At 37.0% G+C, this 18,785-nt stretch overlaps 2 protein-coding genes across 3 annotated transcripts; both read left to right on the top strand.

Moving 5' to 3' along the window:
• The first annotated feature begins 1,768 nt into the window (after positions 1-1,768).
• On the top strand, positions 1,769-6,839 carry fitm2 (fat storage inducing transmembrane protein 2). Its single transcript, XM_063016072.1, has 2 exons — positions 1,769-1,938; positions 4,958-6,839. Exons 1-2 carry the CDS (start codon positions 1,769-1,771, stop codon positions 5,544-5,546), a joined length of 759 nt encoding a protein of 252 aa, XP_062872142.1. The 3' UTR covers positions 5,547-6,839.
• Positions 6,840-13,590: 6,751 nt separating this feature from the next.
• On the top strand, positions 13,591-18,122 carry LOC134333682 (protein lifeguard 2-like). 2 transcript variants are annotated; one of them, XM_063015794.1, is made up of 12 exons: positions 13,591-13,761; positions 14,411-14,486; positions 15,417-15,517; positions 15,620-15,684; positions 15,818-15,871; positions 15,948-15,998; positions 16,128-16,167; positions 16,359-16,396; positions 16,749-16,836; positions 17,181-17,276; positions 17,723-17,776; positions 17,899-18,122. In XM_063015794.1, the coding sequence occupies exons 1-12, from the start codon at positions 13,747-13,749 to the stop codon at positions 18,046-18,048; spliced, it is 828 nt and encodes a 275-aa protein (XP_062871864.1). In that variant the 5' UTR covers positions 13,591-13,746; the 3' UTR covers positions 18,049-18,122. The 2 variants fall into 2 exon arrangements, with proteins under 2 accessions (XP_062871864.1, XP_062871865.1); XM_063015795.1 differs by having other exon boundaries at positions 14,411-14,530; positions 15,455-15,517.
• Positions 18,123-18,785: the final 663 nt, after the last annotated feature.

Genomic DNA, 18,785 nt, shown 5'->3' with positions numbered 1-18,785 from the left:
ATTTTTAAGTGATATATTTATATATATTTGTAACTGATATATTTATATATTTTTAACTGATATATTTTTAACTGATGAAGTCACGTTCAGGTCAGATATTTCTGACAGAAGATTGTAAGTTTTTGAATGCTTTGCTTTGCACATACAGAAATAGCGACAATTTTATGGAAATAATAGTGTAAATTATACCTCCGTAAAGTACGGACGCAACTTACGCACTTTGCGCATCATACGCAAAGGTCAGTAAATCGGAGTATGCGCAGTGAGGCTCTCATACGTGTGTTTGTTTTGATGAATAAGTGTGCTTTTCTTTTGATTTCGTGCTTAACTTAAACAGATAAGCATCTATTTTAAAATTGATATGAACAAGGATTCATGTTTTGTTCTATTTAAAATGTACATATTTATTCACACAGCAAACACAATTACGTGGTATGAGTTAACCGCTTGGTGGTGATACGCCATGATAGTAACGTTTTACCTCAGAAGTGATGAGATAGTAAAACATCAAAATTTATCTACAACCCTACTGAGAGCAGCTATTTACAAACATGTATTACAATATTAATATAATAGAAAATTATAAATACAGAGTGCTTTTAGAAACAGAAATCACTGCAATTAGCTTAGCAGCTAACACTAGCGACTAAGCTAACAAGTACCAGCATTGTTGAGCTTGGATATTAACTCACAGCTGTAATGTATTTTGTATAGTTGGTGTACTGCACACAGTGCACAAGTCTTTATTGTATATCTTGCATAATAATTATAATAATATTTATGGTTTATGAGTTATTTGTGTTTTAGTCAGTACAGTACTCCCTCTGTAGAGCAGTGGTAAAGCCCTGCTCCTTGGTTCAGTGGGTTGCTGGTTCAAATCTGGCCTCAAGCACTCGCAACTGTGAAAGCTCATAAAAGTTGTCTGTTTACCTACACACCTTATACATCGTTTACTTAACATCGAGCCTTGTACCTGTACTGAGCAATGACAATAAAGTTCAATCTATCTATCTATCTGTCTTAGCTGTGAACTAGTTGACTAGGCTAGGTACTGTTGAAACAATTGTATTTTTAGTACAGGTACTGGACGAGTAATCAAAAGGTCACTGGTTTGAGCCTCACCACTGCCAGGTTGTCACTGTTGGGCCATTGAGCTAGGACCTTAACGCTCAATTGCACGTCACAGTACTGTAAGTCGCTGTGGATAAAAAATGTCTGCTAAATGTCAAAAATGTAAAATGTAATTACATTCATGTCTGTGTCAGAACAATCCCTGACCAGGATAAGCTTGCAAACAATTTATTTTTATTCATATTATTCTTATTCTTATTATTCTTATTATTACGATTTTATTGTTATTATTATTATATTACTATTTTATTGTTATCATTATTATTATTATATTACTATTTTATTATTATTATTATTATATTATTATTACTGTTTTATTATTATTATTATTATTACTATATTATTATTATAATATTATTATTACTATTTTATTATTATTATTATTTTATTATTATTATTATTATTACTATTTTATTGTTATTATTATATTACTATTTTATTATTATTATTATTATATTACTATTTTATTATTATTAATATTATTAATATTACTATCGACTATTACTTTTGGCTTTCCATAAGTACGTTCTGCTTGATTTCGCTCCGCCCCTATGACGAACCCGGAAGAAACTCATTCGTGATCTTCATGTCATTGATAGCGAGCGGGTTGTGAATGACACGCACAGATCGAACAACCATGGCTGTTTCAAGCAGCTACATCAAAAAATTTCTGATATTTGATGATCCGTCCTTATGGAAATACTTACCACTGTTTTTCTTTGGTGTTGCACTTGGAGGCTCATTACTGAAAGAACTGGATGTTGTGCCGGTAACATACTTCAGCCACAGCAGAAATCTAATCAACTTGTAAGTATAATTACTAATCCATACAGCCTGGATCTTAGCAAGATAAATAATCTACTGTTCTATAGTTTCAGATCATAAATTGCTACATAGCTCCTAAACTGCTTTACATATCAGTAGCTCCATATACCAATCTGTAAGTCTGCATAACTTTAACCAGCTAGTTTACTGTGTGTGAACATGGAGAATGAACCCTGTATTAATAAGTACAATGTTAGGGCTTGTCTTTGATCCTTGATTAGTTTAATCAGTCCTATTTCAAATAAAAGCCCCTGTCTGGACTAGCAAAGATGAAGTATTCAATGTACCATCCAGTCACAAAGCAGGGTCCATAAAGACATGGACCTTAGCCCTGCTGAACAGCCTCGAACTAGAACATCAATTGAGGCTTTCTTGACCAACATCAGTGCCCAGCCATACAAATGCTCTTTTGACTGAATGGGCAAAACATTCCAACAGACATACTTCTTGTAAGAAGCCTTTTTTTTTTTTTTTTTTTTTTTAATGGACTGTCCAACAAGCTCATGGTCGGGTCAACAAGTACTTTTGGACATATAGTGTATTCAACATTACCTTTATCATGGCTTATACTTTGAAGACTCATCTGTCTCTTGTGTCTTGAAATTGCTTGTCTGATTGATTGCAGTTTGTCAGGATCATCTTCAAATAAACTTTGATGTTTTGTCTCAGAATGATGGCGCACACTCGAGGTCTGACACTTTCACAGGTTTAAAGAAACTCCGTGTTCTGCACAGAGCCCAGACCTTAGCCCTACTGAACAGCCTCAGTGCCCAGCCATACTAATGCTGTTTTGACTGAATGGGCACAACATTCCAACAGACGTACTTTAAAATTTTGTGAGAAGCCTTCTCAGAAGAGTGACTGTTGTTATAGCTGTAATGATCACATATAGGTCACTCTGTTTTAATACCATTTGTTTTTTAAATGGACTGTCCAACAAGCTCATGGTCAGGTGTACAAGTACTTTTGGACATATAGTTTTCTATGTTAAACACTAAGCTATCTTATAACTTACCATGGCTTACATTTTGTAGACTTGTCTGACTTGTGTCTTAAAATTGTTTGATTGATTGCAATTTGTCAGGTTCATCCTTAAATAAACTTTGATGTTTTGTCTCAGAATGGTGGCGCACACTCGAGGTCTGACACTTTTGCAGCACACAGCACACACAGCCAGGTTTTTTTTGGCAAATAAATCCACACAAATCTGTTTGCACAATCTTAAAACTCCCTCTAGAAACCTTGGATCAGCATACTAACTACAGTAAATAACACCACCTTGATTTAACTGCTTGCTGTAGGGAAGAATCCAACCAATAAGACACAGCCCAGAGTTTGAAATACCTGTATTTTTTTACTTTCACAAATAAGCATTGCAGGCAAACATGCCCCACATGCCAGCTATGGGTTGCTGTCCCTTGTTGTAGAACATAATTACTAGCTGCAGTCCTCCATTCAACATGAAAGGCAGTCTTATGATTGTCTGTACACCTTATTTATAGCTAAATGTACACTGCAATCTTCGGAGCTGATTGTACATGTACATTTACATGCCAGTTCACCACCTCGCCCTCACATTGTTCAACACTGATTCATGATATTTCATTTATGAATCATCAGATTTCACTAGGCCTGTCACGATTGTGACTCAGATGACTGCAATAAAAAAGCAGATTTCACAGCCCTGCATTTTCCCGCATTGGCATTAGAATAGCTGAATTACTCTCACAATATATTTAAGTGGTTCTCATCAGTCAAGGCATTAAAGCTATTGATTATTGTGACCATGTTTTGTTGTTATTTTTGAGTCATATTATTAGAAGCTGTTCTTAATAAACTGTATTGTAGTACTATTCTAAAATAATATTACTAGTATGACTATATAATGTAATATAAAATATATATGTAATAACAATATAAACATGTTAAAACAGGGTGGCTTTGAATCAGTTGCTAGACTGGCCAGTTTGCAGTTCAGACCTGTCCTTCTTTTAAACTGTTAGACACATTATGATCTGCTATAGTGTTATGTCAATCAAGAATGGGAAAAGATTCCACTGTTGCAACTACAATAGTTGGTGTCCTCAGTTTGTAACCTATTACGATGCTAGCATTAACATTACACTGTCGCCTCACAGCAAGAAGGTCCTGGGTTTGATTCCCAGGTGGGGCGGTCCGGGTCCTTTCTGTGTGGAGTTTGCATGTTCTCCCCATGTCCGCGTGGCTTTCCTCCAGGGCTCCGGGTTCCTCCCACAGTCCCCAGACTTGAAAGTGAGGTGAATTGGAGACACTAAATTGTCCAAGACTGTGTTCGATATAACCTTGTGAACTGATGAATCTTGTGTAATGAGTAACTACCGTTTCTGTCAAGAATATAACCAAAGTGTAAATCATGACGTTACAATCCTAATAAACAAACAAATAAACATTACATTAATCTTAACAGGAACAGTGATGTTACACTAGAGTATACCTTCTCATGTCCCAACTTTTTCTCCAACATGTTGCCCCAAAAAACTTATATATACAAAAAGAATTACATTAATTAGTTGATACCATAAACAGCCTGTCTTTGTAGTGTTTTGATTAAATACAGGTCAGAAAAAATTTGCAAATCATTGCTGTCTGTTTTTATTTATATTTTTCCTACTCTGCCAACTATTTGCAATTGGGTTTGTATATAAATGTAATGATTGTGGTTCACTTTCATCCATCTTTATTCATATGCATCAAGTGCCAGGTACAATCCAAGCAAATGTCTTAATTCACAGTATATCTAGTATTTCTTGTATTATTTTACTTGCTGGGTTTCCACAATGTCATAAGCATTTAATTTATTATATATGTTAAATTTAAAACACCTGTTAGCAACTCTGACCTAAACCTGATTATCTTTGCTGGTCCAGCGCTGATGGTTTATTTTATTAGGGTTATTTGTCTTTACAAACTGTGTACATTGTGAAGCTACACAATTAATTTTTCTGTTTTGTTTTTCTTTCAGATATTTTGTAAAGATTTCCTGGGGCTGGACCTTGGCCCTTTTGCTGCCCTTTATATTTCTGTCCAACTCCTATGGCAAAAACCTCATTTATGTTTTTAAACGCCTTACATCTCTTGTTGTGGCCACAGCCATTTGGTACTTGTGCACAGAGACCTTTTTTTACATTGAGAATATCACAGGAGCATGCTACGACTCTGACAACATGGAGATTATGAAATTCAGCACAAAGGGAGAGTGCAAAAAGGCAGGTTTCACATGGGATGGGTTTGATATATCGGGCCACTGCTTCATATTGTCCTACTCCACGCTTCTGATTGTGGAAGAGATTGCTCCAATGAAACACCTCAGGCAACAATATCATAACAGACCTGTATTCATTGATGCTCTATACTTTGCACTCAATTTCATCGTCTTCCTCTGGATGTGGATGTTCGGTTGCACCTCTGTGTACTTTCACAACACAATTCAGAAGTTTCTTGGCACCTTCTTTGGCATCTTGGGCTGGTCTTTGACTTATAAGTTTTGGTACATAAACCCTTTGTCACCAGGGCTTCCTCCTCATCATATTGAACATAAACAACAAGACTAGACTGAAGAAATTAGTTAAATTAACTTAAATGGGAACAAACCAACATGTATAAAGTTATATCACTAAGCCTTCGACCAGAGTTATTTGCAGATCCCCTACATGTATTGTCTGCCCCTTTTAAAGGTCATTTGTGATCAAGGGATTTGTGTGCTTGTTGCTTGTTCCTGAACAATAATAGGCAGCTTCTATTCCAGACTGATTCTGTAATCGGAAAGAAATGCACGTCTCGAATGGCTAAAGCATCTATTACTAATTGTTGCCTTCAAACCCAGAGCTTCAGACAGAGTTGAAATTCAGGTGCCACTTTACATATGTTTGCATACAAGTGTGCTGAGCTTGTGTCCCAAGTGTTGCAATGTCTAGTATTGCTTTTTTGTGTAAAATCAGATATTTTAAATGTATTTCTTATGAGGTTGTTTTAAAAAAAACCTGATTTACCCTGCAGACAGCACTTTACATCATTGTAACAAAACACCTTCTGGCCAATCAGAGTTTAGGGTTCAACAATGCAAATGTATGATTTACTTGTTTTTTGTGTGTGTGTGTGCCTTGTTATCTATATTTACTGACATTTACATCATTTAGCTTTTTTATGTTTTAAGTTGGAGCAACCTTTGGAAGAGAAAACAGCATGTTATTTTTTTATATAACATGCTACAATCAGACAGCATTTTATGCCAGACCGGACCTGTGGCACCAAAAGGCATTCTAACCCTGGATCCCAGTGATAGTGGCAAGCATCATTTACTATATATACACACTATAACACAAAAAAACAACAGAGCTTTTCATTTATGCTCTTTTTATGCCCTATTGTAACAGCAAATCTACAAACAATAAGCAAGAAAGCTGGTCATATAAAACAAGCTTTGTGTTATTTCTAATGAAGAACCTGTAAAATCACTGCTTTCTGTTTACTTGCATGTGTACATACCTTTTCAAAGTTAGATTTGTACACACTCCCATCATTTGCCTAGTTGCTCATAGGATTTTATCAAGTAATAAATAAGCCTTATTATTTTTATTATTTATATATACTTTTGACACCTTGTTACCTTGTTGTATTGGATCTCCTTTGTTCATATCAGTTCATTTCAAACAAAAGTTGCAGTATTTGATGTGCAAAGTTTTTTGACAACTTGAAATGGGGACCTAACTGACTGTACAATTTACAATGCATTGCTTTTTTAAGACCTACCAAACCGTCAACATCCATGTCACACTTGAACAATGCTTGTAATTCTTTATATGACACAATTATACTCAATTAAATGTAATTAAAAAAACAATAAAGGTTTGTGTTTAAATATTTTTTCAGACATTCATTTTACACAGCCAAAGCATTTTGCAACATAAAAAGTCTAACATCAAATCTACAGTGGGGTCAAAAAGTATTTAGTCAGCCACTGATTGTGCAAGTTCTCCTACTTAGAAAGATGAGAGAGGTCTGTAATTTTCATCATAGCTACACTTCAACTATGAGAGACAAAATGAGAAAAAATAATCCAGGAAATCACATTGTAGGATTTTTAAAGAATTTATTTGTAAATTATGGTGGAAAATAAGTATTTGGTCAATAACAAACAAGCAAGATAAGACTATAGCAATGAGTTGCCATGGTGATGGTGGACGCTGGCGCATTTGGCTGCCGCTACCGTTCCCGTATTTTACCGTATTTTATTGTATTTTTATCGTTTTTCGTTTTCATCTTTTTACACACCTTGTGGATCTATTTCTTTTATGTTACTTTTGATACTTTTATTTGTGCTTTTGATACTTTTTGTTCTTTCTACTGTACATCGCGTCTGCGGCCGGTGGTGAACGGTGGATGAGTTTTCCTGGGATCGGCACGATGTTGAACTATTCCGTTGACCAGCTGAGGAAGTTCAACAACTGCACTACTCCATCGTGTATTTCAGTCATCAAACAGCTTGGACTCCTTCGCCGGCCTCGTTATATTCACAGGGGCTCCCGGAGAAAGCTTGTTTATCTTCGAAACGGTAACGCTATTCCATCCTTCTGGTCAGCCGTGCGCACTGTCGCTCCGCAAACACGTCATCAGAGCGCTGCTGCCTTGCACACCAGTAGCGGTGTAGTCTCCATGACAACGCTGTCCACGGAGTGGGATAGGAAACGCGGAGTGGACTTAGCAAATCTCCGTTCTCTTCCTCGTTCCTCACAGCCAACTACACAACAATACCACTTGAAAATGGCATTGCTTAATGTTCGTTCACTCAACACAAAAAGTACTGTACTTAGTGAATTTATATCTGACAGTGAACTAGACTTTTTCTGTCTCACTGAAACTTGGCATAAACCCTTGGATTATTTTACGTTAAATCAGACCACGCCAATGGGATACTCGTATATTGATGAACCTCGTATGGAAGGGCGAGGTGGTGGTGTTGCTGCAGTCTATAGGGATGATATTAAAATAACCACTTTGTCTTTTCCTGCTGCTCTTTCTTTTGAACACCTGGCTTTCAAGTTGTCAGGGCCTACTCCTCTGGTCACTGCTGTAGTTTATCGTCCGCCAAAGCCAAACGCTTCCTTTCTCTCTGACTTTTCAGATTTTTTAACCCAGCTTAGTGCCCTCTCATCCTCTGTACTGCTTATGGGTGATTTTAACATCCATATTGATGACAACAACTGTAAATTTGCCAGGGAATTTTTGGAATTGTTACAGTGTTTTAATTTCACACAACATATACATTTTCCAACTCATAAAAAAGGTCATACTCTTGACCTTGTCTGCTCTACTGGTGTCCTAGTTCATCAGCCGTCCAGCCATGACCTTACTGTCTCTGATCATTTGACAATCATCATGGACATTGAGGTCACTAGGCCCATCACTAGAGCTAAACGTAAAATATCCTTCAGGAATCTTCAATATATCTCTCCCTCTGCTTTCTCAGATTCTCTTGTTAAAAAGATGTCTGTCTGTCCTGTACTGTCTAGTAATTCATCTGACCTTGTCGATTACTATAATGACATACTCGCCTCATGTCTTGATGAGCTGGCTCCTTTGAGAACCAAATTTGTTTCATTTAGTCATTCTGCACCATGGTACACAATTGAGCTTCACCAAATGAAATCCCGTAAACGCCAGCTTGAAAGACTTTATAAGAAAACCGGTCTAACAGTACATTATCAGATTTATTCTGATTATCTTCAACATTACAAAGACGCTCTTACGGCAGCCCGATCCACTTACTATTCCGAACTCATACATGCTGGATCAACAAATCCTAAGACTCTCTTTTCCACAATAAATAAACTTCTCAAACCAGTTGACAATACTACCAATTCCTTTACAGTTGACAAGTGTAACTCTTACCTCTCATTTTTTCAAACAAAAGTTGAGAATATCCACAATTTTCTGACAGTTTCCCCTGTCATCTCTGTTTCTCCGCCTATCTCATCTCAATTTATTACCCAGCCTCTGTCTCAGTTCTCACCTGTGTCTCTTTTGGACCTATCTGAGATCTTAACAGGGATGCGAAGCTCCACTTGTGTTTTGGATCCTGCTCCATCAAAACTTGTTAAGGGTTGTTTTCCAGTTATCTCATCACTTATCACAGAGATAATCAATTCCTCTCTTAGTTCTGGCTCAGTCCCTCAATCACTCAAATTGGCTGCTGTTACTCCCATACTTAAAAAACCTGGACTTGACTCTAACATTATGAGTAACTTTCGGCCCATTTCCAATCTTCCATTTCTGTCGAAAATACTGGAACGTGTTGTGGCCTCACAGCTCAAAGATCACCTAAATTCCAATAATCTATTTGAATCATTTCAGTCTGGTTTCCGCCCCCAGCACAGCACTGAGTCAGCCCTCCTCAAAGTCACAAATGACCTTCTTCTTTCCTCAGACTCTGGACAAATTAATATTCTCGTCCTCCTTGATCTTACTGCAGCTTTTGACACCATTAATCACTCCATTCTTCTGTCCCGCCTTGAATCCTCTGTCAACATCACTGGTACTGCCCTTTTGTGGTTAAGGTCATATCTCATAAACAGACAACAGTTTGTTAATATCAACAATTGTAGTTCTGCCATTGCTCCACTGTCCCAAGGCGTTCCCCAAGGCTCAGTGTTAGGTCCCCTTTTGTTTATTCTTTATATGCTCCCCCTTGGTGACATCATACGTCGGCATGGTTTACATTTCCACTGCTATGCTGATGATATTCAGCTTTACATCTCCTCCAAATCCATTAATACTGAACTTCACTCCACTCTGACAAATTGCATCACTGAAATGAAATTGTGGATGAAAGCTAATTTCCTCAAATTAAACTGTGAAAAATCAGATATGATCATCGTAGGTCCTACAACCCTGGCAAAAACCACAAAAAATTTTCAAATTACCATTGATAATGACACTTTGTCTCCGTCTTCTAACATCCGAAATCTTGGTGTAATTTTTGATAGCAACCTCTCTTTTGACCTCCATGTAAATCACATCACCAAAACTGCTTTCTTTCATCTAAAAAACATAGCACGTCTACGTCCATCACTCTCCTTTTCTGCCGCCGAAACCTTGATTCATGCTTTTATTACATCCAGAATTGATTATTGCAATAGCATCCTTTATGGTACATCTAACAAAATCCTAAAAAAACTTCAGTATATCCAGAATTCAGCTGCTCGCCTCCTTACTCATACTCGCTCCCGTGATCATATTACACCTGTTCTACAAAAACTTCATTGGCTTCCCGTTGCTCAACGCATTCAATTCAAAATTCTTCTATTCACTCACAAAGCTCTCCATAATCAGGCCCCATCCTACCTCACCGACCTGCTCCATCAGCACATTCCCTCCCGTAGCCTTCGCTCTTCTGAGGCTAACCTACTGTCCATACCCTCTAGGACCAAGCACCGGACCTGGGGTGACAGGGCCTTTTCCATAGCTGCTCCATCTTTATGGAATGCTCTCCCCAAACACCTACGAGATTGTCCTGACCTGTCCAAATTCAAGTCACTTCTCAAAACTCATCTATTCAATATGGCATTTAACTTGTAACAACACGAAATAAATGCTTTTATTTTTGCTATTCTTTTTAATAGTTTTTATACTTAGATCACGACAGAAATGTGAAGTCCTAGATCCTAAAACTTGTAAAGTTTTCAGTTTCCTGATTGCATGTAAATCTGTCCTGTTTCTGTCTAATTTTAAGAAATTGTTCTATATTTGTTGTTCTCTCTCATAATTTAGCTAATTTTTAATGAACTGTCTTATGCTGCTCTCTTTGTTTTTATCTTAATTATTCTTGATGTTGATGTACTATTTTGATTTTGTACTATGATTTGTATGGTGTATGTACGTATTTGTTTTGATTATTTGTCTTATGTAAAGCGTCTTTGAGTATCTTGAAAAGCGCTATATAAATAAAATGTATTATTATTATTAAGATTTCTGGCTCTCACAGACCTGTAACTTATTCTTTAAGAAGCTCTTCTGTCCTCCACTCGTTACCTGTATTAATGGCACCTGTTTGACCTCGTTATCTGTATAAAAGACACCTGTCCACAGCCTCAAACAGTCAACCATGGCCAAGACCAAAGAGCTGTCGAAGGACACCAGGAAGAAAATTGTAGACCTGCACCAGGCTGGGAAGAGTGAATCTACAATAGGCAAGCAGGTTGGTGTGAATAAATCAACTGTGAGAGCAATTGTAAGAAAATGGAAGACATACAAGACCATTGATAATCTCCCTCGATCCCGTGGGGTCAAAATGATCATGAGAACGGTGAGCAAAAACCCCAGAACTACACGGAGGGACCTGATGAATGACCTGCAGAGAGCTGGGACCAAAGTAACAAAGGCTACCATCAGTAACACACTACGCCGAGAGGGACTCAAATCCTGCAGTGCCAGGCGTGTCCCCCTGCTTAAGCCAGTACATGTCCAGGCCCGTCTGAAGTTTGCCAGAGAGCATATGGATGATCCAGAAGAGGATTGGGAGAATATCATGTGGTCAGATGAAACCAAAATGGAACTTTTTGGTAAAAACTCAACTCGTCGTGTTTGGAGGAAGAAGAAAAACCCAAGAACACCATACCTACTGTGAAGCATGGGGGTGGAAACATCATGCTTTGGGGCTGTTTTTCTGCAAAGGGGACAGGGCGACTGATCCGTGTTAAGGGAAGAATGAACGAGGCCATGTATCGTGAGATTTTAAGCCAAAACCTCCTTCCATCAGTGAGAGCATTGAAGATGGAACGTGGCTGGGTCTTCCAGCATGACAATGATCCCAAACACACCGCTCTGGCAACGAAGGAGTGGCTCCATAAAAAGCATTTCAAGGTCCTGGAGTGGCCTAGCCAGTCTCCAGACCTCAACCCCATAGAAAATTTGTGGAGTCCGTTTTGCCCAGCGACAGCCCCAAAACATCACTGCTCTAGAGGAGATCTGCATGGAGGAATGGGCCAAAATACCAGCTACAGTGTGTGCAAACCTGGTGAAGACTTACAGGAAACGTTTGACCTCTGTCATTGCCAACAAAGGTTATGTTACAAAGTATTGAGTTGAACTTTTGTTATTGACCAAATACTTATTTTCCACCATAATTTACAAATAAATTCTTTAAAAATCCTACAATGTGATTTCCTGGATTTCTTTTTCTCATTTTGTCTCTCATAGTTGAAGTGTAGCTATGATGAAAATTACAGACCTCTCTCATCTTTCTAAGTAGGAGAACCTGCACAATCAGTGGCTGACTAAATACTTTTTGACTCCACTGTATTTGTAATGCATAAAAACTTATTTTGTACTAAATATACATATTTACCATAACCAAGACAGTATGCAATAAGCATGGAGAAAATGTGTTTAACTTTTATTTATGTCTTTTATGTATTAGCTAGCCAAATCTACTGATTGTACCAACGGTTATGTCGGAGGTGTGATTTAATTTTTTGTTGTCTTTTTTCCCCTTTCCTATTCAAACATTAGTTTATGCATATAATTAGATACTTGTCATGTTTAAAGGTATGAAGTCATGATTTTAATAGATTTGAAGTGAGAATATGAACTGGAAGTATAATAAATAACAAAAGCTAAAGTGGTTACTTGCTTTCATTCCCACACTGTTGTACATAAAGAAAACAATTATGCAACTACTTATATGAATTATGAGATATGAGTATTAGTCGATACCTAGTGTTTATCTTGTCTACATGTCTTCAGTTTTCTTTAAATTAGGAGTACAGTAATTCTATCCCTTTTTTATGTAAATAACACATTTTGGCATGCTGTTAGGAATGTCTCAATCTGATACTATCATATCAGGGGTGATACTGGCATTAAACACTGGATCAGTATGTGAACCGATCTTTTCTGATCTGGTCCACTTGCATAGTCTATGCTAAGAATGGACCTGAGATTCACTGACAAGTCCCAATCCATCTTAAAGTATGTCAGGAGTTTGATATTTTGCATGCATACTTAAGCAAAGCATTCCAAGTGGTTTGCTTTAAGGCAGATAATACAGTGTTTATCATGCTTGATAGTCATGCCATGTGTTCAAGGCATAAATAAATTATTGGGTCAAATCCCAAAGTCATCTACAATCCAATATTCATTTATTGTTTTACTCTGATATCCATCCTACTACAGATAGACTGTTCTAGAACTCAGATGTAAATTTCATGGTACACCATCTCACCCTAATGTTGTTGTGTATTTGGTTCTGCATTCCCTTGCTAGATTTGTTTTTGTTACTTTTGACAACTGATGACCTGCTTCAGTCAGAAAAATCCTAAAGTTGCACAAAACAAACCACTTTGCCTTTGCTCTCATTAAAGTGCAATACTTCCAGATCTCTCTGCGCTGTATCAGTAATTCAGAGTTTAGTGCACGTTAAAGGAGGGGGGGAAATCACCCCTGTTTTTTAAGAGGTTTGGTTTAGTCCAGGCCTTCGTGGATTGTGCTGTAATGCTGGATGTTGCTAGAATGTGCCTTTTTGAGGAAGGGAGGGGGTCCACTGTGATTCATAGAGCTGCTCTGCAGGATGAGACTATTACAGAAGTGCAGAAGGTTTGATCTGAACACATCGAAACCCTGATGAGCATCTCTCTTTACTCTGCAATACAAGTTTAGGGACAGGAGGAAGAGTAAAAGAATAGAGAACTATCGTGTAACTCACTGGAAATGATAAATATTTTCTTGCAACCTGATAAATAGAAGTACACTGTCATCATGACCCAAGGAAAGGTAAGAACCTTCCAGCTCTTACATATCTCACAAAACAGCTTATATTAACTGACCTGCACAGTAAAGGAAACCTTTCATTTAAATAATTTAACTATGGTTCAGATGAGTATCTCTGATGTGATGCTCTATCTTGTTTTGCTTTAACTCAGCCTTCCCCATGGGGAGTTCTTATTTTGCTGAGGAAACCCACAGAGATTAAAGGATGCACTATCATGGTTTGGGTTTTTGCCCATTAATACTACAAAATACTAAAATGTACATTTAAAAATAGTTTAAAAATTACAGTAAAATCAGTAGCTGTCTTATCCTGATCAGGGTTTCGTTTGTCCGACGCCATGTGAAAACAGTGGGTGTGGTGCAGGAATCCACCCTAAATTGGGTGACAATCTCTTATAGGAAAACTCACAATTTCACTTACTCACAATTCTGGACTATCTAGAGTAGCCTGTCCATGCTGTGATAAATATTTGGAGTTGGTGGAAAACGTTTTAGTAAAACTGTGGCTGGGGCCATGCTCAATTTTGGCCCTGATGAAAGCCAAATCCATCATTTATTTACCCTAGACCCCAAATCAGTGATTGATGTATGAAGCAGGCTGACATCAGACTGCAGTCTTTAACCTTTTATTAACTGTTGTTGTTGTTTACAGGTTTCAGTAGCAAACAAGTCGAACGATGGCTCCACAGCACCTCCTGCTCCTCCAAGCTATGAAGAGGCAACTGCAGGTGATTTCAAAGAATTTGTTATTTGTTCTACCTGCATTGCCACGGTGTTGTCCATAAAAAACGCCAAGAGGGACAAGTTAAACAAAATTTTTATCCATTTGTTTCCAACAAATGGTCTGTGATCCACACATGTGTACCATGCCTTTGCTCCAATTCATTGTCTACTCCTGTTTTTTTTTGTTTTTTGTTTTTTTTGTGATTGGCATGTGTAAATGTACTACAGTTTGTCATTTGTTCCGGGATGAGCTTTGCAGTTTCTAGATGCCTTTCCATGCCCTGTTTCCTGCCCTGTTTCTTGTGTTGTTGTCTGTGGATTGTCTGTGGTATTTTGCCTATCTACTGTTAATGACTGTTAATTGCCCCTTACTAAGGACCACAACTATGATTTTTGGAATTGCCTTAACAAAATGGTCGCCGACTATATGCACTTGTGTTCTGCCCCCTCTATTCATCCAGTGTTACAGTTAGCTTCTTGCTTACTGGCAGTGGAATGCAACTGTAATCTATTTTTGCCAGATGTTTGTTTAAAATCTTGTGGTACTTTATGGTCAGTGTACCTTAACAAGTTTCCCAGGTTGCAAACCATTTTTGTATAAACATTCTTCTTTTTACATATCGTTTTAGTGATGTGGTTTTGATCAGGCTATATTTTTATAGGCTATATCAGGTTATATTTTCTTATAGTGATTTTTTTTTTCTGATTTACATTTTATTAATAAAGTGTGGGGTTAAATATATTAACCACAGACTTTTTGTAATTGTTTTTACCCATATTTACTTGAATTAAAAAACTGGAGCTAAAAGTGTATTCAACTCCTGAGATGAAACACTGACGTAGTGATACATGCTGAAAGAAGCTTATAATGAACCTAATTAGATGCAGTAAATATGATGTCTGTATCTCATCCTGTCTGTATTGAATGTTTAAAGGTGGAAGTCCAAGTTACAGTGGCTCCTATCCTGTTGAGGGACAGATGCTCAATGAGTTTTGCTGGGATGACCTGAATGTACGACGAATATTCATAAGGAAGGTATGAATTCTCAGGATATACGCACGTTACCCAATCCATATGTTTCCTAATTTGTTAGTTAAATTAAAGTTCTGCTTTACTGATGTGACTGTGGATGTGCAGGTGTATGCTATCCTGACACTTCAGCTATCTGTTACTCTGGCCATCGTGTCTCTATTTACCTTCTGGTAAGTGTGTTTGAGTGTTTCTTAATGGCAATTTTTTTGGTTTAATGTTTCTGTTTTATTAAAATTGTATTAATATAAAAGTTATTTTTGCAGATATTATTTAATACTGTTGATCTTGTTTTTTTTTTCTCAGTGATCCGATAAAGGACTACATACAATACTATCCTGGATGGTACTGGGCAGCATAGTAAGTATAAGTTATGAATTATATAAAAATAATTACTGGGTTTCATAATAACTGGAATTTATTTTTATACAAACAGTGCAGTGTTCTTTGTCACGTACCTGACACTTTCCTGCTGTGCCGGACCAAGGTAAGATTCAGACAGTAACATTCATTTCCTTGATATGTTTAAGGTTGCACATACTTTTGACATTATAAAACGTGCATTGATTAAACTGAGCAGATTCACTGTAAGCTCTCTCTTCATCTCTACCCACAGGAGGCAGTTTCCATGGAATCTGATTCTTCTGGTGATATTTGTGAGTGTTCCAACATCTTCAATCTATTCTATAAGTAGTAATTATAAAAAACGAAACATAATTGCCTTTAGTTATTTTTTTTGTTTGCGCTACACAGGCAATAAATAATTAGGAATATGTGGGTGTCAGGTAATATTCTAAAGAATTGATGCAGGCATTCTAATTATTTGCTGTATTTTTTTTTATTTCAGACGCTGTCTCTTTCCTATATGACAGGAATGTTGGCCAGGTACAGTATATAACAAGTCATGTGTATCACTGTTTTTGTGACTGTGTGTATGGTAGTATTTATTTATTATTTTGGTAAAGAGTGTGGCATGCATGGTAGGTTCTTTTTTTTCTAGGCACTGTACTTTACATGATTATTATTATTATTATTATTATTATACAAGGTTGATCAATATGAACACTGGGAATTCAAGTTTTTTAAATGTTTAGTTTTAGGAAGCCACCATGACCTCGTGTCGTCGTTTTTAAATGCACAGTTAACATATTCATCAGGCTTCATTATGGCACTTCACATGTAGTCATTGATCCACATGTTAAACACTGTTCCATTGTTCTTTTTTTCTATTCCACAGTTATTATAATACTAAATCTGTGATGATTTGCTTGGGTATTACTGTTTTGGTCTGTCTCACTGTCTCAGTCTTTAGCTTTCAGACCAAGGTAAGTTTCACCTGATTAACTAATTTCTTTTTTGGGAAAAAATAATTATACAATTCTTTACTTACTTAAAATGATTTGATAAGCAACAACATAAACAATGTCCGGTTTGTGCTCTGTTAATAATTCACTACAGCTACATAATTATGTACTTTTAACTCATTTAAAATCTTTTAAACACATGCCTTCACCCTTACATATACAGTGGTACCTTAAAACTTAATGTCAATTGGTCCTGGGAGTTGAGTTTAAAAGGTGTTGAGTTTCAAGGTATTTTTTCCCATAATGATATATGAGAAACCTGTTAATGCACTCCTCATTTTCTCCACTTTTTTGTTCTTTGACAGATTGATGTGACCTCATGCCAGGGTGTGCTGCTTGTTCTGTGCACCTCATTCTTCATATGCGGACTCGTTCTGGCTTTTATCCTGCCTTTTGGGCATGTAAGTACCCATTTTCTATACGAACGAACTATCCAAATACACTAAACGGTCAAACGTATGAGGACACCTTTTTTTTAATTATTTCAAGTGTTCAGGTGTTTTAGCCACACCCCTTGCTAACAGGTGTTAAAATATAATTTCATACTATAAAAAATTAACTATATAATACACAAACTTTGAGGGAGGGGTCTTTTCTTTTTCAGCATGTCTGTGCCTCTGTACTCCAGTGTCCTGACCTCAACCCATTAAACACCTTCAAGAAGAAATGGAACTTTGATTATCATGTCAAGTCCTTGTTTGACATCAGTGCCGGACCTCACAAATGTTTTTGACAAAACAAACCCAAACATGTCCACAGACACTCTCCAAAATATTGTGTAAAAAGAAGAGTGCAGGCTGTTTTGTTCTACAGTAGATGCATTTATGATGCATAATTTTCTCTGCAGGTTCCCTGGATGCATACTGTTTTTGCTGGGCTTGGAGCAATACTGTTCAGCTTGGTAAGGCTTCAGCAAAGTTGTTTACCTCTTAAAAAAATATTCAATTGTTGCACTTCATCACTAGAATTTAATATGTAGGTCAAATTTCAAAATTACTGACAGTGCTTTTGTTTCCTATCAAGTTTCTGGCATTTGACACACAGCTGCTGATGGGGAAGAAGCGCTACTCTATAAGCCCAGAGGAGTACATCTTTGCCACACTCAACATCTATATGGACATTGTGTACATATTTTCCTTTTTCCTCCAGATGTTTGGAAATCAGCGGGAATAAGCCTGACCTTAACTCGGTTTCCAAGACTATAGAAGGGTTACAGCATGCCACATTCCGTTTCGGGTAATTGACCATCTTGTGGAAACCTATAGCATGTCATAAAAATCATACAAAACAATATTTACAATTTGAATAATTACCTTGACTTGCAAATTTCTTTGCATTCCAAATAACAGCAATTACTACCATTCCAGATTCCGCCTCTTTCCTATAGTATGACATGTTTTATGGGTCATGTTTGTACCTTTTTTGTCACCCTGGATTTTACAGTTTTAGAACAAGGACATTTTTGTACCACTTTACCCAAATGCAATGTGGCATGATCTCTGTAACTTCCTTCTCCTAATCTGTGGTTTTCTTTTTTGATCAGATTGATCTTGTCCTCTTCAGCATGGTCCAGCCCAGTGTTGTGGTGTTTGGTCCCGTACAAGCTTTATTCCTGCTGCAATGTGCCACATCTTTATGCTGTAGAAATAAGTAGAACTGTCACACTATTCACAGCTATGAGAGACAAAATGCAATATATATAAGTGCAGTTTAAACACAACAGTGCATGACAGTAAAGAATCTGTAGATCACATGTGTAACTGTGTGTGTGCAGTTTACAGTTTTAGTATTTTTATTACTGGTGCAGAGACAGAGGATTAACTATATAAATACATATTGTATATATGTTGTTATGCAATAGTCTGGACACCCCGGTACATATTTTGTTGACTTTTAAAGTAAGAAGAAAT

This window comes from Trichomycterus rosablanca, chromosome 19 (assembly GCF_030014385.1).
Source record: "Trichomycterus rosablanca isolate fTriRos1 chromosome 19, fTriRos1.hap1, whole genome shotgun sequence".
Lineage (NCBI taxonomy): Eukaryota > Metazoa > Chordata > Actinopteri > Siluriformes > Trichomycteridae > Trichomycterus > Trichomycterus rosablanca.
The sequence above is the reverse complement of the archived record's forward strand: the minus strand, read 5'-3'. Positions and strand labels throughout refer to the sequence as shown.

What these genes read in the sequence shown, in the direction of transcription:
- LOC134333682 (XM_063015795.1), top strand. An exon ending in TCCTGCTGTGCCGGACCAAG is followed by an intron (nt 15,999 to 16,127) that starts GTAAGATTCAGA and finishes CTCTACCCACAG; the next exon opens with GAGGCAGTTTCCATGGAATC. An exon ending in GAGCAATACTGTTCAGCTTG is followed by an intron (nt 17,777 to 17,898) that starts GTAAGGCTTCAG and finishes TTTCCTATCAAG; the next exon opens with TTTCTGGCATTTGACACACA.
- fitm2 (XM_063016072.1), top strand. Translation starts at nt 1,769, where the DNA reads ATGGCTGTTTCAAGCAGCTACATCAAAAAATTTCTGATATTTGATGAT. An exon ending in AGCAGAAATCTAATCAACTT is followed by an intron (nt 1,939 to 4,957) that starts GTAAGTATAATT and finishes TTTTTCTTTCAG; the next exon opens with ATATTTTGTAAAGATTTCCT.